Here is a 16,124-nt window from a genome sequence, read left to right on the forward strand (position 1 = left end):
AGTCCCGTCCACCTCTCTCTTTCCTCGTGGCTCCCCTGCTGCTCCCCTTCTTCATCGGCATCCTATTCACGGGGGCACAGTGGATAAACCAGGCTAGAGGTGACCCCCTCAGGGTCCCTTCTGAACCACAGAATTCTTGGCACAAAGCCATCCCTGGGATGTGTCTGACCTCCATGATGAATGGAAATTTGGCTCCTTCTTGGCCCTCCCCCACCCCCAGGAATATCGGAATCTTCAGTAAAGGAGAAGGCACAGTTATGGCTCATTTACTGACTTGACTTTAATCTATCTGAGAGCATTTAAGACATTTATAGAGCGGCGGTCTTCCTTTTCATAGGAAACAAAAGTCTTCTGAAAGGCTGCTCATTTCCCCTGCCGTCGTCAAATGCAGAAATGGGGTGATCTGAAGGAAGGGCTGCCCTTCCGCCTGCCGGATGAGCACACTTGCGTTTTGGAACTGCCATAGCACCCTCAAGTGGCAACGTCTCCGTGTGCTCAGAATCAGTGCCTTCACAGGACTCTTGGTTTTGTTTTGATCGGGCTTTGCTTTGCTTTGAGGCTTTGATTTTTGCAGGTGATTGAATTCACCAAAGGACGTCAGAAGAAAACGCGGTCAGTGGTCAACGAGTAGGATTTGGCAAGTTGTTTTGAAATGATAGGGACGCTGTCCCAAGGGTGCCATTGGTGTAGACTGAGCAAGAGAAGCCATGAGAAGAGATGAGAATTAAAGAAATCCGTGAAATTATGAGAAATATATTAGCCTATTTTTCCTCATGTTGTTTTCTTCCCCTGGATCAAAGAAAAGAGCAATCACGCACAGAGTCCAGACAATTCAACACGGGTTGTAAGACACAGGGACCGTACCCCATGAGCATGTTTTTCTTGTGTTCTTTTCCCAACGCCAAGTTCTAGATAATATCATCTGAAATGTTGCTGGCCCTTGCCTCAATTCAAAGTCCCATTCATTCACATTTTAGGGAGAATTCCTCCCATTCCCCCCACAGTGCAGGCTGGTTAAGATCAAAAGCACGGACCCTCCTGTGTTTCATCCCAATAAAAACATATACGTGTACAGAAAACTAGTTTCTTCCCAGAGACTCTGATTGCAAGGTTCTGTGTGTCCCTCAGAGGTGGCCTGTATTTACCTGTGGTCTCCCTCCTTGTTCTGACTGCTGGTGCCCCAGGCACATGCACCTGCTGCCTGCGGCCCCTCTGCTCCTCCTGGCTGCTCCTCCACCTGCCGCCTCTTGGCTCCCAGCAGCTCCGGTACGATGGCTTCCACACTGGCTCCCCTGACACCAAGTCAGGGTTTGCTTCTTAGGCGACCATTTAGGGCGGGGGTTGCATATTTGAAAGCACTTTGAGTACAAAGTGCTGATAAGCACGAGTTCTCATGTTTTGATTTGGTAAAGCCATGATTCTCTCCTCCCTACCCATCCTGTTTTGGACCCACGCTGCTTCTTGGTGGCATTAGCGACCCTGGACCAGGAGTATCTTCCAGAACATGTTTCTTTACTCCACACGGGAGAGGCCCCCGGGAGTTGGAACACATTTTCCTGCAGATGCTCCCGCTGAAGGAGAGTGTGAAAGTCGATGATAAGTCCACACATTTTCCCAGAGACCACAGCCAACCAGAGAATCCGAGGGTGGCGGGGGGGGGGGGGGGGGGGAAGCTTAATGATGTGTTTTGTAGATTATCAGCCATAGGCAGCTATAATTTTTCTGAAGGTGATGTGTGTAAGAGATTTTGGCTTCCCCTGTAATAACAGCTTGTTGGGACGCCTTGGGGGCCCTGTTCTGTGGCCTGGCCTCTCTGCACATCCCCACGCCACCGGGAGAGAGCCCACGCCCAGTGAATCCTCCCCCTGCAGAGGCCCGGGGACAGGAGGAGCTGTGTGACTCCATGTGTGAGGACACAGCTGCACAATGGTTCCTGATGGACAGGAGCTCAAACAGGGCTTTCTGTCTGGGGGTCTGGTTCTGTTCAGCAACCGCATGTTGTCAGGGTGCGGAGTTTGCATCACCTTTGTGTTCTTTTGTGTTGTGGCCACAGAGAATCCGGAAGGAGGCAGTGCCGGAGGTGGGGTGGGGTGGGGTAGTAGGGAGGGTTCCTCTTCCCACCATTCTCTTTTATTTTATTGTGGAGGAAAAAAATCCCTCCAGTAGCTATGCAGAAAACTGTTTACATCTCTTACCTAAGCAGACAATTGTCACTGGAGAATAGAAATTCTATATCGAGGATACCTGCGTGGCTCAGTTGATTAAGCATCTGCCTTTGGCTCAGGGCGTGACCCTGGGGTCCTGGGATCGAGTCCTACATCGGGCTCCCCACAGGGAGCTTGCTTCTCCCTCTGCCTGTCTCTCTGCCTCTCTCTCTGTGTTTCTCATGAATAAATCAATACAATCTTTTTTTTAAAAAAAAAAATAAATTCTATATTGTTGAGCAAAAAGTAGTAAGGGACCGTGACAGAGCTTTTGGGTGACCAGGGAGGGTCTGTCACACAGGTGGTTCTCACTGAATGAAGAATGCATGTGAGAATATGCTTACAGAAAAAAATCTGTATAATTCCCTCTGGAAAACAAAAATGCTGTGTCTTTCCTCAAAGCACCAATTCAGTGAATAATATTCAGTTCTTTCCCAGCATGCAATGCAGTCCAAATCTAGGGTTATTATTATTTTTAAATTGAAGTGTAGTTGTTACATTCGTTTAGAGGTACAACATAGTGACTCAACACATTTATAACTTATGCTGTGCTCATCACAAGTGCGGTTACCATTGGTCACCACACAACACTATTATGACACCACCAACACTATTCCCTGTGCTGTACGCTTCATCCTCGTGACTCGTTCGTCCATGACTGGAAGCCTCTACCTCCCACAACCCTTCACCCATTTTGCCCGTCTCTCTAGCTCCCTTCCCTCAGGCAGTTGTCAGTTTGTTCTCTGTATTTATGAGTCTGTTTCTTCTTTTTGTTTATTTGTTTGTTGTTTAGATTCCACATATAAGATCATATGGTATTTGTTTTGTCTGACTTATTTCATTGAGTGTAATACCCTCTGAGTCCATCCATGTTGCCACAAATGACGAGACCTCATTCTTTTTTGTGGCTAATAATATATAATAATTATAATATAATTATAATATTATAATATAATATGATTATAATATATATAATATATAATTCCATTGTATATATATATATATATACACACACACACACACACCACTTCTTTATCCATTCATCCATCCATGGACACTTGAGCTGCTTCCATATCTTGGCTATTGTAAATAATGCTGCAGTAAACATGGGAGTGCATATATATCTTTTCAAATTAGTGTTTTTATTTTCTTTGGGTAAATACCCAGGAGTGCGATTGCTGGATCATAGGGTATTCTGTTTTTAACTTTCTGAGGACCCTCAGTATTGTTTTCCACAGAGGCTGCACCAGTTTGCATTTCCACCAATAGTGCACGAAGATTCCTTTTTCTCCACATCTTTGCCAACACCCATTTGTTCTTGTATTTTTGATTATGGCCGTTCTCCAGGGATATTTTTTAGGTCATTGAACAAGAAGGAAATACCTTTGTAGAACTCTTGCATCATATCTTGAGGAGTCAGATCTAATACGGCTTAGAGAAATGCCAAGGAGGTAAAAGTCACAGAAGCTGGGAATACTTAGTGAACTAGTGAACACGTGAGCTTCTCCAACATCCTTCGCTAGTTAAGGCTTTTGAAGAAGGAAAAAAAAAAAACACCCAGAAACAGAATGCATTCATCTTAGCAATGCTTATTCCTCTCTCCAAGATTGGTGGGAGATGGAAGAGTCTGGGGATCACTTGCTTTGATTCTTCTCCTGCAGCTGTGTCAACTGATTTAGGAGATTACCATCATTGCACTTTAATCAGGAACAGAAACCAAGGGCTGGGTGTTGCTTAACTATTGAGATGCTCTGCACTTGCAAGATGCCATCATATCAAGTGGCTGTTTTTCATCATGTGGATCAATCCAAGCAGGCTGCCTTCCTGGGGATTCAGTAGCTGTGACTTCAGGGCCTGACATTCACAGTTTTAGATGGGAAGACTTAATAAAATGCAGATGTAATCAGTGGATAAAATGCTAGACTAGTACTTACTCTAAGTTTTCCATTAAAGGGCCCATCATGGTACAAGTATACCACTTGAGGGTCTGTGATATAAGTGGGTAAGTTGTTTGAAGGCTTGTATTTTATCTTAGCATACTCATGAATTTTGTATTCTAGCCCATATTTGGATTTAATGACTTTATATCATTTCTCTTTGAGTAAATTAAGTACTGAAAAAAGATATTTGGAGACTCAGAATTCATTTAGATTGTAACCAGCCATTTACATCTCATTCCAAGTTAAACCTGACATGATGCACGATACCAGAGCTCTGAGAGAGAGAGAGAGAGAGAGAGAGAGAGAGAGAGAAAGGAATCTTGAAACACGGATGGAAATAGAGCCTTTACTGCAGCTGCTTTTACCATAAGATGGCTCAGAAATCCTTCAGAGTCCTTTAAAAGCATTAATTTATCCATCCTTCCTCACAAAGATTGAAAAGATTCTGTATAAATGATGCAATTTGGGTATTGTTGGGTTACAAGGGAATGAAATGGTGGTGATTATGGGTACAGTGCAGAGGATTGAGGTAATAGGACCCATCAGGGACTCAGCTCAATCTAAGGAACAAATGGGATCCACCTCATCCTATTGTAGCAGAGAGTCAATTTTATTTTTGCTGTGGGTGAGTGAGAAAAAAAAAAAAGCTGTTCAAATTGCAGGCTTATATGACTAATGGATTTATTTAGCCAACGGGCAATTTCTGTTTACCTGTCAAGCAAAATATAAATATAAGTAATTGTTGAGAGAATTACTTTTTTTGAGTTCCAAATTACAATGATCTGAAATGCAATTAGTAGTATAGACAAACCTATTTTCCCCCTTTATAAAAAGGAAATTGTTCAGAAATGGGTAGAGTGCAGGTGATAGAGTTACAGTGCACAATGGAGTGAATTACCCACGTGAAGCAAATGAGCGGCTTCATTTCAGTTTTATTGCTCCTAATATAATGTTTTCATTAATGAGAACCCACTGCTTCTCATATCTGACATAGTCACCTATACATGAATCAGGGGTTTGCAATGATATCTCTTGTATTCGCTCAAGACAATGTGAAGAGACAGACCACAGGCGGGGAGTTTACTTTGTTTCCAATGGTCAGGTGTCACACTTCATGTTTAGAATCTGTGTGGGTGCTGATAGTTATCCACAAATATCGAACTTGTACATTTGGTCCCAAGAATGTGTTAAAATTCAAGAGAAAGGGCGCCCAGGTGACTCAGTGGTTGAGGGTCTGCCTTCGGCTCAGGTCATGATCCCAGAGTCCCAGGATCGAGTGCTGCATCAGGCTCCCTGCAAGAAGTCTGCTTCTCCTTCTGCCTGTGTCTCTGCCTCTCTCTCTCTCTGTGTCTCTCATGAATAAATAATATCTTAAAAATGTTTTGAGAGAAAGCTCATTTTTAAGTATACATTTGTGTTCATAAAAATAGGTACGCTCCATGGAAATCTGGAGAAAATCTTAAGTGGTGGTGGGAAAGAAAATGGAGTTTATAATGGGCATTTTGATGTGCCTTAAAGGAGTAGATTCAGGAAAATTAAGTTCATAAAAGTCAGTTTTCTACTTAAATGTGTTTAACTTCATTGATTTTTAATTCATAACAAAGTTTTTTCTTATTACATTAAAAAAGCAGAGGGTCTAAACCAGAGGTACTGAGGATTTTTTAATGAAATCAATTTTTGAAAGTAATGCTTTTTAAAAAAAATTTCCTTGCAATTCTGCAGAGCTTGCCTGCCAAACTTCATATATTCTGGCAAGGTGAGAGAGGCTCTCTGCTAACGTGCAAAATCAAAGTATCTCTGAGATAAGCCGCAAGAAGCATGGTGTCTTAACTTGGGTCATGTCTTTGGTGTCTGCCTTGTTAATCCTCTTCTGGCCACTGCCTTCTTCCTGAGATGAGCCCTCAACATCTCAATTCAGGGGTGAATTAGCATTCTGAAAATGTCCTGAAAAGACCAACTGTACACCATTCCATTTTGAATTCAAGCTGCTCAGATAACCTCTATTTAAATGAGGAAGACAGGCCTTGTTCATTCTCAAAAACTTCTTACCCTCTGGAAAATTCTTGTTAAGTGTTTTGAATTGGTAAGCCATTTCCTGGGAAAAAGCAAACATTTGGGGGGATCTTCGAGGTCACCTTGGTACCATTTAGAGTAACATTCGAGTACATTATTCTAGTCTGGTGTTTGCTAAACTTGAGCATGCATCACTCAGGATGACCTAGTGGGCTAATTAAAATACAGGTTGTGGGGCTCTAGCCCTGAGTTTCTGATTTAGTAGGTTTGAGATGGGGTCCAGGCTTTTAATTCCAAACAAATTCCTAAATGATCCTTATATCGCTGGTCTAGAGATAGTTCTTTGAGGGGATTGAAAATGCCACTTAGCGCTCCTGTAATAAATAACTAGAGCATTATTGTGAACACATTAGTGTTCTAGTGCTTTTTAAGAGTCTTTTCCTAATAAAACTAGCAGGGCTGTAAATGTCTGGAATAAGCGAGAAATTGAGAAAAATACATTTATTCACGAAAGGAAGTCACTATCCATCTGGCTAGGTAATTTATAACATCAGTTCTGAGTCATTATAAGGAGTATTGACTAGAATCTGTAGGAAAGCGAAGACTGTTCGTTTTAGTCCATCATTTCATCCCAAGAACACAGCACGGTGACTGGTGCCCACTAGGCATTCCAATATTCACTGAATAAGTAGGTGAAATGCTTACAATAAACACTGACATTAGCTGTACCATTTTTCATGCATGGATTTGGTTTTTGTTTTAGAGAGCAAATGAGACAAGCATACTATATGACAAGTTGTTCCGATTCAATGGCTTATATATACAGCAAGTATTTATTCCAAGATCCATCTTTGTGCTGGTCAACTGTGATTTAGTGGATCTGCCCTGGGCTCAGCTAGGTGGCTGCACTCTGTGTTCCCTGATGGCTGGATTGGATGGACTTCAGACCTGTGAGTTCAGGTCTCTCCAAGTATGCTTGTTCTGGAGGCCAAGCCAACCTGGCAGCAGCCACCCAGGGCACATTCTTATGTGGCGGATCACCTGGGCAGGCTGTACAGATGGCCTGAGAGCTCTGCCTGCATCATGTCCCTTCATATTCCAGTGGCCAAAGGAAGTCACTCAAGAGGTCATTGTGGCAGTTTAGAATACCTCATTAGATAGGCTCTGGGATGAAAAAATATTTGCTGAACAACATTTCAATTTGTCCTAGTTTCGAATATGGAAATTATGACTTTTTAAAAGATTATTATTTCAGAGAGAGAGAGAGAGAGAGAGAGAATGGAGGAGGGGCAGAGGGAGACAGTCTCAAGCAGACTTTGGGCTAGGCACAGAACCTGACACAGGGCTTGAACCCACGACCCCAAGATCATGACCTGACCTGAAACCAAGAGTCAGGACACAGCCGACTGAGCCACTCAGGTGCCCTGGAAATAACAGCTTCTTATCTCAAAGATGAAGCATGCCAACCTGGAAGCTTATAGCTTGGAAATGTAGCCACGCTCTTGAAACAGACAGCTCTTACTCAGACTGCCCCATTACACACTTGACGAGGTGGTTTGTCTTGGTGCTTGTGGGGTGCCTTCTGGCCACCGGTGCACATTTCTCTGTTCACTCAGGCGTTGATTGTTTGCTAATTACTTTTTATTGACGCTTTTCCAGAGGGTGCCTTAGCTCAAAGGAATGGTCTTAATTCTGGGGTAAGACAGTGAGAGTTTTTCCAATTCCTACCAGCAGGTGTCCAGGAAGCAGGTGACCCTGCTCCCACCCTGGCCTGCCTCACTCACAGGGGCTGCTGGCCCAGATGCTCCAAGGCAGCCCATTGTTGCTTGAAGCCTCTCCTCTCTTCCCTCTTTGTGTCTTGCAGCCAAATGCAGCACAGGGACCTGGAGGCCAGGCCAATTCACTGGGCTGGCCTTACTTGTTTGCTATTTCTGGCTGGCCAGCCCCTTCTTTCTAGGGTAGATTACATCAGCCTCACACTCCGGTTCCCTAAATTTTACTCCTATTGTACATTCTAGGAATGTGCCATATCCCTTTCCATTGTCTAATTGGAATCATTTTTAGTGGAGTCAGATTTTTAAAAATTCTCTGTAACTATTTCCATGGGCCTGCAAATGAGTATAATTTACATGGCAGGATTAAATGACTCAGCATCAACTCTTTCCACTATCCAAAGAAGACCCTGCATTTGAACGACCCTGTTTCTTTCACTCCTTTCCTATTCCATTGTTGTTTTCAAGTAAAAGCCTTAAAAACCTTTTTGGGTGACTTGATGCAAAATAGTAATAATAACAATAATAATAAACAAAATAAATTCAAAAGCCCCCCCATGAGGCTTGGAGCCCTGTACTTGCTAGCCTGTGTCACGTGCCTTGGAATCTCAAAATGCTTGCCGTTGGTCACAAGAGAGCAGATAAAAGCTTTTTCTTCTGGAACACAGTCATCACCTCTGTTGGTTAAAGCACCAAAGCATTGAATTGCAGAGGCTCATTAACGTCACTTTAATATTAAAGGGGATCAGATTTAACTTAATTCATGAGACTGGAGGGGTGCATGGTTGGAAAGGGCGAGGAGCTCTGGGGGCATTTGAGAGCAGAAATCACGTCCCTTTTAATCTAATATTACTTGATATATGAATTAAGGGAGTTCAGATAACGACATTGTTATGTTCAAATGATCACCAGGGACAAACAAACAACAAACTCTCTTCCAAATCTCATGCTCTCCAGATCTTAAGGGCCTTGGAAAAACACGTGGAAGTTCTTGTTGAGTAACTAGGACGTGAAAAGACAGAGGTTGGTGCCTCCTCCAGGAGGGAAAGCGATTATTTCCAAGGAGATAATATTAGAAATGAGATTTTATAAGTACTCAGCAGCAAGGAATTTGTAGAAAAGAAAAAGAAATACACAGCCTATTGGTATTGACCCAGAGTGAGGACAGGAGTGAAGGACAAGAAGGAGAAGGAGAAAAAGGAAGAGTGGGAGGAGGGCAGGTGGGCAGTGGGCAGATGTTAGAGGCAAGAGGGAGCACCTCTAAAGGAACAGAGGGTGGAGGGACAGCCTCCGCCCTCCACCACCAGGCTGGAACAAATATTTTCTGTGGGTTGACTCCATCCAGCTTTTTAGCTAAATCAGTGGCTGTTGTACCGACGTGACAATCATCTTGGTTGCTTGTGTTGATTGACTGTGTGTGTTTGTGGGCACAGGGCGAGGGATTAGTCGTCTGTAGTAGGTGTTAGCGCTGATGCCTACGAAACACACAGTTGCACAATGGCTGTATTAAGATGTAAATAAAAATGCCATGGGGAGCTAACAGTGAACTTTATTAATTTTAGGGTTAAAATAAATGTTTCCCTTTAAAACATTACTTGTTTGTATCAATTCAAAAAGCTCAAATTAACTTTAATTTCGTGTTTTTCAAAAACTAGGACCAAGCAACTCATTTTTCTTTTTTTTTTTATTATTTTTTTAAAGATTATTTATTTATTTATTTATTCATAGAGACAGAGACAGAGGCACAGGCAGAGGGAGAAGCAGGCAACATACAGAGAGCCTGACGTGGGACTCCATCGGGGTCTCCAGGATCACGCCCTGGGCTGCAGGCGGCGCTAAACCACTGCGCCACCGGGGCTGCCCCATTTTTCTTCTGCTGGACCTTTCCTGTTTGTAAAGTTTGTAAAGAAATCATGCTAGCCAGCTCCCCTTGTGGGTAGGCATCTTGCAAAAAAAAAAAAAAATTGTTTTTAAAGATAGATATGTAGAAAGAGTTTAGTTGGGCATAGGCTTTGTATTTATGCATTTAACGCCATATTTTCTCAAACTACCCAAATATTTGTTTTATTTCCCCCCCTTGGTATGAGTACAAGGTGATAATACCTAGAAGATGCTGGTGCCCAGTGTCTTAGGGAAGGCTCTTCCATCAGCACATGCCGCTGGTTGTTTCATCGCTCACGTCTCAGCATTTGGAATGAATAAAAATCATAAATAGGGCTTTGCTCTCGTCCTTTTCCTCACAGAGAAAGAGGAAGTAAAGTACATGATATAATTCTCTCCTAGAAATAAAAAAAACCTCTTAGCTAATAAAAATCATGCTTAGCCTGCTGAACTCAGTATACTTTTGATATTTTTACAATGCTTAGCTTGCATGTGGATGACAAAGTTCCTTTCATTGTCATTTAAAAAATGACTACCCACCATATTTTGCAGCATTTGCCTAATTCCAATGACTAATCATATTTGTTTTGTAAATTGGTTCCTGGGAAAATAAACACACACCCCTTTATTTAATAAACGGGAAAAAATAATACACAACTCGATGGAAAAATAAGTTAGTGGACATGGGTGTAAGGAGTATTGAGGAATTAATATCTTGATATGCTATAATCCATGAAACATTTTCAAAAATAGTTTCCCATATTTACCCAATAAGCAGAACTGGGAATCTATTTCAATATAGTACATTCAAGATCTTCAGTGATTGGTGAGCGGAGGATATTACTGACCTGTGTCCTGAGGTGCACCTATATTTAAATGCCCATTGGGAAGTTCTGCTACTCTTCAGAACCTCTTCCCCTGTTTAAGAAACTGGGGATCTGAAAAGGTTTTTGAAGGCAATAAGCGAATTAATTATGTATCATAAACACAAAATGCCATAGTTGCAATTTTCTGCAATTGCATTTCCTCACTCAGCCCAACACACTGACGGGCTGACTCTTATATTTGGGACTTCCGAGTCCTGACAGTATATTAAAAAATACACTGCAGTTTGTAAAGACATGCTTAAGCCATGTGTGAAGTATGTACAAACATGCATACACATACTCACACTCAAAGTCTAGAACAGTCACTCCACCTGGAGCACCTCTCCCACCCACGCCCCATTTCTCCTGCTTAATTTTCAATTTGTTCTCTCAAACACAAATGTGTACTCCAACTTGTCCTCCAATTGTTTCTGAGTCTTATCGTTTCTTCATTTTATAAATGATTTTAAGTAAAACTTGCTTATCGTGTTGTCTAAATCATTTAGTTAGGATTTCTAACATGGACCAAATTGTGATTTGAATACCCACAAGCTGATCTGTGAATGATGTTCAAAAATGAGGGACACAGGGACATCTGGGGTAGCTCAATCAGTTGAACATCTGACTCTTGGTTTCGGCTCAGGTCATGATCTCAGCCTCCTGGGATGAAGCCCCAGGTTGGGCTCCATGCTCATCACAGAGTCAGCTTGTCTCTCTCCTTCTGCTTCTCCCCTGCACTCTCTGAAATCAGTCAATCAATCAAAGCTTAAAAAAAGTGAGGGTCCCAATGTGCCTTCCATAGCTCAGTTTCAACCTATTATTGTTCATATGCATACGTCTATAAAGCATTGGGTATGATAGAAAAGCTACTTCCATATAAATACTGTATTTTGTATCAAATGTTAGTACAAGAAATATGTAATGCTGTTTCTTACAGTTTGTGTGACTATATACACAAAAAATTTCATATGTATATGAAAATATAAATTTCATATATATTATGTAAGAAAGACCCTAACAGCATCTATATTTAGCGAAATGTCAGGACATAGATGCTGCAGGGAGCAGCCTGAGCTTTCCTTTCAAGTCAGGCTGGAAAAGGCAGCTTCCTCCCATCAAAAGCACAGCTGGGGCGGGGGAGGGGGGATGACAGCAAGGTTTCCTATTTATCTAAATGTGATGACTTTTAAAGTTACATTTTATGGCTCTTGTAATTGCTGCCTCTGTCTTCAAAGTAAAGAGGGGCTGGTGAAACTCTCTACACCCCCAGGCCTGTGGGTGGGACAGCTGCCTATGCCCAGGCCTTTTGCTGGTTCAGGCAGCCTCTTAGCTATTGGGATGTTGGTTTTGCTTGTTTTCATGGTTGCACAAAGGAAACGTGTCTTTAAAGTACTTTAACAATCACACTTTTCTTCATAGAAGAGGGAAACCAAAGTGGATTCAACAGAAGATGGAAGTGGTAATACATGTTAATTAAAACAGGACTACCCACTAGGTTGAGACTTGGGGAGAGCTTGGAAGGGACTGGAAGGTATGTTCTCCCAAGAGCCTTATTTGCCAGCATCCCGTTTCTCCCTCCGAGTTAAGGACACTGCGTGAGGGAAGAGGCCATTTCAGGACCAGGCAGGAGTCTTCTCAGAGTCGGGGCTCTGGCAGTGATTCCAGGAGATCGTCTTGGATTCAGACCCAACAAAGGCTGGTGAGCCCGCAGTATGGCCTGCTGAGTGGCCACGGACTCGCCTTCTTGTTTTATTTATTTATTTTTTAAACCTAAAACAGATAGTCATGGGAACCTAGCTGGAGCAGGGTCACCGCTGAGTCCGGGAGGAATGTGATGATGCAGATGCTCACTCTGGACTGGTGCAGAAGAACAGCACAAAGGGCAGGTGCGAGCCCTCCACCCGTCCCCTCCCTCCGCAGTTTTAGGTCCTGGCCTCCGCCGAAGCTCAAGTCGGGACACATCTGCCCGACCTGGAGGGTCTGCAAACAGGAGGGAAAAGGACGTGGAGACGAGACGAGGAGGAAGAGCCCCCGAGAGCCTAAAGAAGGCCCGAGGAGCGGACTTGAGGAGGAGGGAGGGGTTCCCGGAGGCCCAAGGGACCATCTACCCCAGGAGAGGGAGGAGAGGAGCCGCCTGCGCCTGGAGTAGGAGCGGGCGCCCGGGCATGTAGGTGTCTTTCCACACAGGGGCGCTGGAGCACGTCTTACTGCAGCAAGACGCGCGGATGCGCACCCGGAGCCCGGCGCCCTCTTTGGTGTGGTCTGTCCCCGTCCCTTCCTCTCTGTCGGGGATTGAGGGGGCGGAGCAAGCTTTGGAGAAGTTGCCGGCATCCCAAAAGCTTCAGCCTCTGCCTCTATTTACCGAAAATGAAAATGGAGTTCGCGACGTGCACAAGTGGGCTTGGGATGTGTAGGGAGGGGCGTTCCACCGAGTTGCTGGGGAGCCTCCCACCAGGCCTCCCCGGGCTTGCCTCCCGTGACCTTTCCTTCCCCTTCTGTCTGAGCCCGGGGGAAGGAGCATGACTCTGTTTTCGGAGACGAGCTTGGTTTGGGAAGCAAGCAGGGCTCGTCAGAAAGCGGTGTGTCCGAGCCATCGCCTTCCAGCCCCGCTGCTCGCCGTGCCTCGCCCCACCTAGCACCCCCAGGCCCGAGGGCTCCTGCCTGTTGTTGCTGCAAGTTAGGCAGGAGACGCTGGAAGGAGGGCCCGAGGGGGACGCTCGAGGCGGCGAGGCTGCAGCCCGCGGGGCCCGGCGTGTGGGCGCAGAGCGCAGCCCCGCGCCGAGGATGGGCGCCCCGGGGCTCGGCCCCTCCGCCAGTGCCCCCCAACCCTCCGCGCGCTCTTCCCGCGCAGCCGGGGCTGCCGCCGCCCGCCGGGCCCCGCGCGCCCGCGCCCCCGCCCGCCCCCCCGCGCGCCCGAGCCCGCGCCCCCGCCCGCCCCCGCCGCCGCCCCCCGCCGCCCCCCGCAGCCCCGGCGCCATTACCCGGCCGCGCCGAGGGGCCGGTGGGGAGGGGGAGGGGGAGGGGGAGGAGGAGCCGCGCGAGGGGCCGGTGGGGGGAGCGCTGAGATGCGCGCTGGCTCCTCGCCGGTCTCTAGGTGGTGCCGATTCCGGGGCCTCGGCATTTTCCCTCCCTTTATGGTTTTCGGCGGGGGGGGTGGGGGGGGTCCTTCCTCCAGCGCCGTGATGAGGCGGGCCGTGGCCGTGGCGAGGAGTTGACCGAAAGCGGAAAGGAGCGAGGGCGAGCGCGCGCCCCGACCCCGGCTCCGCCGAGCCGCCGGGGAGGGGGCGGAGGAGCCGAGCCAGGCAGGCGCCCGCCGCGACTCGAGAGTGGCGCGCGGAGGAGCGGCAGCCGCCGGCTTCTTTCTTCTGCGGCTGCTTCCGTCTGCCCCCGAGGGGGTGCGGGGCGGGCGCCCGCGAGGGGCAGGCGAGGCGCAGGACGCCCCCGGGCAGCCGGCGAGGGCGCGGGCGCGGGCACCGATGGCTTCGCTGTACCAGAGGTTCACGGGCAAGATCAACACCTCGCGCTCCTTCCCGGCGCCCCCGGAGGCCAGCCACCTCCTGGGCGGCCAGGGGCCGGAGGAGGACGGCGCGGGGCCCAAGCCCCTCGCAGCCCCGGCGCCCGCGGCGGCGCCCTCCCGGGAGCGCGGCGGCGGCGGCGGCGGCGGCGGCGGCGCGGGCGGCCGGCCCCGGTTCCAGTACCAGGCGCGGAGCGACGGTGACGACGAGGACGTAAGAGCATCTTGGTGGGTGGGGGGCGGCGCGGGGCTCGGGGCGAGCGCTGGGGCGACGCGGCCGCTCCGCGTCCCCGGGGGTCGGGGTCGCCCTCCCGCCTCCCGGCCTCCCCTCCCCTCCCCTCCCCTCCCCTCCCCTCCTCCGCCTCCCGGGAGCGCCGCAGACCCGCTCCTCCGCGCCGATCTCGGTCACCGCCGTCCCGGAGCGGGGCTTGGTCTGCACCGGCGGCGGCCAGGAGTTGGTGCTGGAGAGAGCGGCGTCTTTGGGGCTGCGCTGCTGGGATGTGGGATGGCTGGGGGTGGGGTGGGGGTGTCGCTGGGCGTGTGGATGCCTGTGGTTACTGTACGGTGTTCTGCATCCTAAGGCGAGAATCCAATATACCTGTGCTTACAACTTGATTTTCCTTCCTTCCTTCCTTCCTTCCTTCCTTCCTTCCTTCCTTCCTTCCTTCCTTCCTTCCCTCCTTCCCTCCTTCCTCCTCCCCCCCCCCCTTTCTATTTTCCTGCTTTAAGACTGGGGAAGATAAAGTCCCATGCTTCCCACCTGTCACTAGAATCTATGCATTGTGCCCTCCTCAACCTCCCCCACTCTGTCCCTTTGCTCCCATGGCCTCTACTTCTTACCTCTCCAGGACACTTTCCCCTCCAGTGCTGATAGTTTGGGTGGTGATTTTGGCACCAGGGACAAAACACTAGCGTCCGAGGCCCAGTGTTCTATTCCAGGCCCCAGCACAATTTTTACTGATGAGAATCAGGCCCTGCCTGTCTCCCACACCCAGCCTTGGACTAGCAGCTCTACCTTAGACCTGCCTTAGGAGAAAACTTCTTAGGGAGCATGTTTCTTACTCTTCTTCAGGCTAGAAGCTTGGGTTTCAAAGGTTCGATTTGCATATCACCTTAGTAACTGATGACTCAGACTGGACACTAGTGGGCAGCTTAGCTAGTTGAGTCCAGCCACCTCTGTTGATCCCTTCCAGCTATTCCCAGGGCCAGGGAGGACCACAGAGACAGACAGTTGCCTGCTGAGCTGTTCTCTTTCCCAGGAAAAGAGAAAAATCCCAGACCAGCTCTCTTGGACTGGCATGGCTGCTCTAGCCTCAAGAGATATGCAGGGCGTGTTGGGTTATAGAACCCATTGCAGGTACCTATGAGGAATTTCCCACCTGGGGGCACCTGGATCCTCACACAAGCTCCTCTCAGATAGCCTACCCTGACATGCCCAGGGCAGTACGTGCCCCTGCACTGAGCAGGCAGTTGTGGTCATTCAAACATGCCTTGCCTCAGGTCACACTACTTCACCATTTGGTTTTTCTTTAATAGTGCAAGGTTGGGGGGGAAGTGTTGACAACCTTCACAGGGACAATTCGGAAAAAAGCCACTGAGGTTTTGTTGTTACTGGACATTTTTTTTTTAATTTTTCTTTTTAATGAATGGAGAATGCCAAGACTGACATGGATGATAAAAGTTTGTAAGGAGTGCAGTTTGTTTGTATATACACACACACACACACACACACACACTCACTCACTCACTCCCCCCACTGCCTGTATCAGATCTTGCATGAAATTTTCTTATTTTCTTTTGGATCGTTTCCAGACTCCCTTGGTTACACAGATAGCGAGCGGAGAGATGTCCCTCACTTCAGTGGGTCAGGTCCTAAGGGAAATGTGTGGATTCTTCAGACATCTGGTTCAAGGAACTGGAAGTCTTTGAAGGAG

At 47.3% G+C, this 16,124-nt stretch overlaps 1 protein-coding gene across 3 annotated transcripts in view; it reads left to right on the forward strand.

Annotated features, from left to right (window-relative positions):
• Positions 1 to 16,124, forward strand: part of DPP6 (dipeptidyl peptidase like 6) — an 825,076-nt gene that overhangs the window by 125,259 nt on the left and 683,693 nt on the right. For 2 of the 3 annotated variants that reach the window (XM_038559792.1, XM_038559793.1), the window contains exon 1: positions 14,138 to 14,404. The exons of the other annotated variant lie outside the window; for it this stretch is intronic. In XM_038559792.1, coding sequence (XP_038415720.1) covers positions 14,153 to 14,404 — 252 coding nt within the window. In that variant the 5' untranslated portion in view covers positions 14,138 to 14,152. Of the gene's footprint in view, positions 1 to 14,137; positions 14,405 to 16,124 lie in introns of those variants that run through there. 3 annotated transcript variants of the gene reach the window in all.

This window comes from Canis lupus, chromosome 16 (assembly GCF_011100685.1).
Source record: "Canis lupus familiaris isolate Mischka breed German Shepherd chromosome 16, alternate assembly UU_Cfam_GSD_1.0, whole genome shotgun sequence".
NCBI classification, from domain to species: Eukaryota; Metazoa; Chordata; class Mammalia; order Carnivora; family Canidae; genus Canis; species Canis lupus.